Source organism: Aplysia californica, unplaced genomic scaffold, assembly GCF_000002075.1.
Source record: "Aplysia californica isolate F4 #8 unplaced genomic scaffold, AplCal3.0 scaffold00040, whole genome shotgun sequence".
NCBI classification, from domain to species: domain Eukaryota; kingdom Metazoa; phylum Mollusca; class Gastropoda; order Aplysiida; family Aplysiidae; genus Aplysia; species Aplysia californica.
The window spans coordinates 177,256-184,224 of record NW_004797310.1 but is presented as its reverse complement, the minus strand read 5'-3'; the positions used below and the strand labels follow the sequence as shown (position 1 = coordinate 184,224).

General features: G+C 36.8%; 1 protein-coding gene across 1 annotated transcript in view; it reads left to right on the top strand.

The window, feature by feature from the left end:
- Window positions 1–601: 601 nt before the first annotated feature.
- Window positions 602–6,969, top strand: part of LOC101847018 (protein big brother) — a gene marked incomplete at its 3' end in the record, with an annotated part of 42,346 nt that continues 35,978 nt past the window's right edge. Inside the window, 3 exon segments of the mRNA XM_005092088.2 lie at window positions 602–786; window positions 991–1,077; window positions 6,683–6,802. Coding sequence (XP_005092145.2) covers window positions 625–786; window positions 991–1,077; window positions 6,683–6,802 — 369 coding nt within the window.

Genomic DNA, 6,969 nt, shown 5'->3' with positions numbered 1-6,969 from the left:
TTCTTTTGTCAGCTGGAACCATCGACCGCTTCGGAGATATGAACCAGTTGTACACTAAAAAAAACCCAGCCCCAGAAGAATCAAAAGAAGAAAGGCGCCCAGACAGGAAGGGAGGGTGAAGAGTTGATTCGCTGAAATAATTTTGCGAAACAGAAACACGAGTGAGGAAACTCAGTCAGCCCCGCGAGCGCTCACGCCGTGTCTGCGCGGGGGAACTCGAGGTGTTTTCCGCCCAGCTGGAGTGTGGGGGGTTTCCTCAAGAGAGGGTTTTCTTGCCATCGATTACAAAATAAGCCACGGCGATGAGGATTTCCGCCGCTCCGTTTTTTCCTCCGACCCCTACCGGATTGAAAAATCAGGTCACCGCTTGCCTTTTACGGATGATGCATACATTAGTCATTTTACGGGAAACTCCTTATATAGCACACCTTTTGAATATTGAGTAGCCGACTAATGCCGAATGGAATTTGAATATGACGTAGCGGAACCAGCGGAAGTAAATAGCCCATATAAGGTAAACTCCGTTGTCGGCTTAAATCGGAAGCCGCCCGAGTGACAGAATATCGACCAATGAAAATTAAGGAAGTATGAAGCAACATGTCACGTTAAGTTGTGAACTAGAACATGAATGAAGGACCATCAGACAGCATGTTGTCATTCGTGGCGAAGACACTGTGCTGTGAACTGAGTGAGAAGTTTACTTCCACTATGCCTCGGGTTGTACCCGATCAAAGGGCAACATTTGATAACGATGAACTATTTCGAAAATTGAGTAGAGAGAGTGAGGTAAGAAATATAATTATTGTATCGGGTGTGACATAGTTCTTTTCTTACTTATAACTCGCGGGATTTCCAAGGAGTGTTTCCCTTATCGCGTTCAGTTCGGCTTGTGATTATAAAGTTCTGTTGTTTTCAGTTCATCTGAGGTTAAATTTTCATGTGTGATTTCATACCAGGATTAAGTTTGTGTTGTTCTTTTCTCTTCTGTAGGTGCGGTATACTGGTTTTCGTGATAGACCTCTGGATGAACGCCAGTTGAGGTTTCAAGCCGAGTGTAGGGAAGGGCACGCAGATCTGGTAAGTTGGCATACGATTCTTACTAATCGCTTTAGATTACGCTTAACTGATTGTCGACCTACGATACACTCCTTATAGATATACAGGTTCACTACCGGCGCATTGTACCACTTTGTTATGTATGTTTGGTTAATGTTCATACTTTTTTTACAACTGTATTTCCGTAATACGTGGGCGGTTCTCCACGTGTACCGGCGTAAAGCCTAGTAGTAACACTTCCCGCATGACTCGTTTGAACGCGCCTAACGCTTTCTATACGCTTCGGACATTGGAATGCTAAAAATGAGGGATCGGCGATCCAACCCAATGGCATAAGCAAGCTACTTGGGGTAAGCTCTTTATGTGTTTGAATGCGTGAAGGGCTCACTATTTCCTTTGAGCTTACGATGTTAAATATTCCATCTACACACGTTTTGTTCTTCACTTTTCTCGTGAAATATTTAGCGGACTGAAAGGGTGAATTCCAGTAGCCTATGGGTCATCTTTAGAAGGTGGGAAATTTGCCGAAAAGGGAGTCCACCACAGCCTTTTCTGTTTTAGACCTTGACGTTTAAGTATCAAAGCAAAAGTTTTTAAAAGTTTAAAACGTTACAATGGTGTGAAAACTACGGTTGTCCGCCTCAATAAGTAGGCTTCAATACCCTTTGAAAGTATCCGTAATAGTGAGTATTATATAGGAACTTGGGGCTCTATCGAATTGCGGAACATTTAATAACGTATTGTATTTCATTTTGCTGTACATTAGTCAATAGGTATTCTTCAACAAGATGCTCTTGGTCTTAAGCACTCCTTCTCGTTCGTCTACTTCGCTCCTTGGGGGCCCCTCTCTCCTTCCCTCCTCCTCCTCTCTCTCTCTCCCCCTCCTCTCCTCTCCCCCCCCCCTCTCTCTCTCTCTCTCTCTCTCTCTCTCTCTCTCTCTCTCTCAATTCTTTCCCTTTCATTGGGCCTATATGTTTGGGAATAGTTAATAGTTAATGGTGAGGGTGAGATATATATATATATATAATATATATATATATATATATATATATATATATATAGAGAGAGAGAGAGAGAGAGAGAGAGAGAGGGGGGGCAACAAAAAGGTTAAGATAAGGTTATTGTAGTTTCATTTCTATGTTAGGCCGTATGATATAGATCTAGAAATATTTTGCGGAACATAATAATATACTCCCCCGACCCCATCTCCACAATCCCTCTCTCTACTCACTCTCTCTCTCTCTCCCTCTCCCCCCCCCCTCTCTCTCTCTCTCTCTCTCTCTCTCTCTCTCTCTCTCTCTCTCTCTCTCTCATTCTTACTTACCCTCAATTCTTCCTTCTCCGTCATGCTCAAACTGTCCTCTTTTATATAAATGTCTAATTTGGAGTCAAACTGTACATAAGAAAAAGAATAGTTTCTGTATTATCTTGACTGTTATGTTATGCGGCTCACTAATATGTCAATACAACTAAAGGGGAAAAAGGACTTACAAGACGATATGAGACATACTACACAAAGAAAAACAAACATAGGTAGAATCTATGCGGGGTTTGGGAGCGGCTTGGTTAGGGAAAAGGGGGGGGGGGGGGCGAAAGACAAAGAAAAGGCACTCGGACACATATGATTCAATCTCAAAAACTGATTGTGGTAGAGAAATAAATGTTACAGGGATAGTGAATCCTCTTCACTTAGATTTTTTAGAACTCATACTCGGCCATTCGCATTTTAAAAATTTTTTATTTTTATTTTATTGTATTTTATAAATTTATTTATTTATTTATTTATTTATTTATTTATTTATTTATTTATTTATTTATTTATTTTATTTATTTATTTATTTATTTATTTATTTATTTATTTTATATATAGTAGTCCAATCAATCTAGGTCTAAATACCAAGAAGAAATATCTTCTTCTCACAAAATAGTCATGTCATCAGTAACCAAACAACGAGTCAATCATTAAAGAATTTTACGATTTGGCTTTTCTTTGTCTTTTCCGTGTGAAACTCAAAACTGAAAAATAATTTGTTATTGTCCTTTTTGGTACTGGGAATTGTGAATATAAGATAGTTCAAACAGTTTTGTTATAATAATGGTTAATGGTTTTATTATCTGGTGGTCAAGTGTCGAAATGAAAAGCAAAGTCTCTCTTTAAAAAATATAAAAAACACCTTAAGTATTTCTGCCAAGCTTTGATTTAGTGTATCTTAATATTTAGTCTTGCTGCTCGTAGTGTTTTAATTTTGTTTGTACCTGTTCTGTTAGTGTTACATTCATCTCCGCCGATGGTGACCATCCATTTTAGTTTTGCCGCATAACTTGGAATACCTAGGTTTTTTTCCAGCATTTGTTCTCTCATCGTTTGATTTTACCCCTAAATAAACAAACATTTAGAAAATGTTGAACTTTCTAATGATATAATTACAAAACGTCTAGATAAACGTATAATGAATAAGATATTTAAATTGATGAAAAACAAAGCAGAAATGAAATGAAAATTACAGTAGCCTACTAGAAATATTATTTTGAAATGCAAAATTCATCAGCTGTGATATGCATTTCTATTCCCAAAGTTGTTTTCTTTTTCTCAGCGTAGGATCGAAGCAGCCCGACTCCAAAAAATAATGTCGAGGGGGGCGTCGATCACGTACACTTAAAAAAAAAAAAGAATCCTTCTCGACACCTATTTTCCATTCTTCTAGTATCATCATTATGATATTATACTTCTAAAGCTTTGAAATAATCGACGTTTGAAACAAAGCACCTAGGGTCTAAATAATCAAATAAACCCCAAGACAAAAGATAGCCGACCCGACCCCTCCCTACCGAGATCCCCATCATTTTCACAAATTGAAACAAGACATACAACTTTAATTTTTTTTAAACAATTAAAATGTTATATCTTCTGAGCACATCTTCTAACGCGACATCACAGAACGGACACAGAAGAGGAAAAAAGCAAAACAACAAACAAAAACACGACAAACAAAACAAAAACCAAACAACCTTCGGATGTAGTTGAGTATAGATCTGCAAGCAACAGCAGTAACAACTTCAACAAAAATGAATCTCCTGCAACCCAGTGGACATCAGAATACGAAATTTAAAAAAGAAATTTCACCGTTTATTTGAAAAGAAACAAAAATCTGCCCCAGATACGCTTAAGGTTCGTTCAATTGACTGACAAATAAAACCTCCTTTGTTCCTATTTCTAGACGTTTGTTCTTATATGAGCTAAAATGTGGTTTTTACAAAGATTGGATCATTTAAAAAATGATAATAGCTATAATAATAGCGGCACCCGGCAATAGAAACAATATCAAATAATTTTAAATGATGTAGTCTTTCTGATTCGTGGAAATAAATATACAAATCTTTGAAGGAACCGTAGCCATTTCTGGAGAAATTCTGGGCTGGTGACGAGATCTTTCGGCCCGCCTGTGTCTGTTCCATCGATAAAAAGCTCTATCGCCTTATAAGCAACTCTTGAATGCCCAGTCGCTTATTAGAAAACTCGTTTATTCCCCTTGGAAGATTGCAATTTTTCTCGATAGGAAAAGCGTTGACTTTCTCATCTGTTAAAATCGCAAGGCTTTTTTTTTTAATTAAAAGAAAATATAAAAACCAACAGCCAACACCCCCCCCCCCCCCCCCCCCCCAGAAAAAACAGCTACATCAAAACAAAACAAAATCAACAAACAGCAACAACAAAAGGAAAAATGAAACTGCGTGAAACTGCGTTTTTGTTTTTAACATTCCTTTTTCACCGTTCCTCAGAAAGTATTTTAACTATGATTATCTAATGATTTTAAGTGTTATAATTTAAGTTTTGTAATCCACAATCTTGGCCGCAGTAGTGAGTTGTTGTTTTTTTAGGGGGTTTACCGTTGCTAGTCTTTAAACACTGCTTTGAAAGGGACCCGTCTGGGATTTATTTTTTATTTTTTTGCCTCAAAAGAAGTTTTATCGTTTAAGATGTTTCGGCACATGTACGAGCTAATTGACTTGCAAGTGCTGTAAAACTACAGTGTATAACTGAAAATTAAAAGTTGTAAATAACCTGTCTGGCTTTTCATCTTTTCAGTTCTGGGCTATCTCGTAGGCCTTCACTGATAAGGCTCTCAAACGTATTTGTAGATGTGTTGGTGTTATTCATATTTAAATATAAATACATATTAAAATTGTTTAATTTTTTTTGGTGGATGGGTCTATTCTTCATTTCATCGTTTTTGTTATGGCCGATAATTTTGTCGTCATTTATGAATTATTTATTTGTTTGTTATTTGTGCTCCGAAACGAAAGGCTTCATTTTTAACAATGGACAAATTGTACGGACAAATACCATATATATATATTGCAAAGTCAAATCCTCTCTAAAGCTAGTCCATGCCCACCCACCCCCAAAACACACACTCGCGCGCGCGCGCGTGCATACGTACAAACACGCATACACACACACACACATATTTTATCGTACACACACGCACATTTGTACCTCATACTCTTTCATATAAAAGTTCCATACGCCTCCCATCCTACACAAGCGTGTACACATGCGTGAATGCTTTCTGTTATCAATCAAAACTTTTGACTGATATCCTGTCATGCATGCTATACCCCTGAAAGAAAAATAATTGTAAACTGTTTCCGTTTGGTACCGTGTGTTTAAAGAATAATGTATTTTCTTTGAGATCCAAGTTTATGTAACTCCCTACCCTTTTCATTCATAGTTTCATCTCTTCCGCACTCTTCTTTCTTGAGAGGTGCTTTGAAATTGCATTAAAAAATATAACTATGCCTCTAAAGACTTTCTTTTAAAAAAGCAGACAAATGTCTAGAGGGTGTGTAGATCAATTTATTCATGAGACTTTAGAAGCAGGGAGCTTGGCGGCAAACACGAAATGGAGCAACTTTTCCTGTAACGATAGTAATAATACTAATAATACTGATAATGCTGCTGCTGATAATAATAGTAATAATGATAATTATAATAATAATAATAATAATAATGATAATGATAATGATAATGATAATAATGATAATTATAAGAATTGCTATCAATAAATAGTAGGCCTAACAGTTTTGTGATACAGGAATGATAGAAATAATATTATCAATACATGTAGGGATGATAAAATGATAATACACGTAATAGTAAAAAATATAATTATAATCATTATTATTTCTCTACCTTCCATTCTGTTTTTGTTCATTTTTAGCTGTCGTTGGACGTTCGGGCGAGCTCTATTTCTTTACACGAACAAATTACTGAAGTTGCAAGAAGCTTAGTCACTAGAGAGATCACAAAATATTTGTATTAAAGCCTAAAAAAAGGACACCACAAAAAATGTTTGTGCCGTTCTTAAGGCTTTAAATAATATGACCTAAAATATCTCTCTTTATCTTTTTAGCGCTACCTCATATTCTAATCTGTTCAAGGCAAAATATAGGCATTTGCCCTGCTTGTTTGCTGTACACTTCTAATCAACTTGACTGTTTCAGCCCTTCTCTCTTATTTTATCACAATTATTATTTATTAATAATGTTCTTTTTGCTCACCACGATATGTTACCGTTTTTCGTTTGTTCTCCTTTCACACATCAACGTTCTATTTTTTTTTCAGGCATTCGTTGGTACCGGCACTAATCTCCAAATGAATTTTGTCGCCAACTCATGGTCTGAAAGCCCTGACGACCGACGACTCACCAGGGAATTTGTGAATTTTGACATTGAGCCCGGCAAGGTAGGGGACATTTTTGTACTTTAAAATATATACTAGTTTTTAGTTCGGGAAATGAAATAATTCTAAGCGAAAAAAAGAGAGTCACGGGGTAGGCTTTTGGGTGGTAGTTATGGATTCTGTTAGTTGTTTAAACTCTTTATTCTGTTTTGAGTTTGGTTTCACCTCCC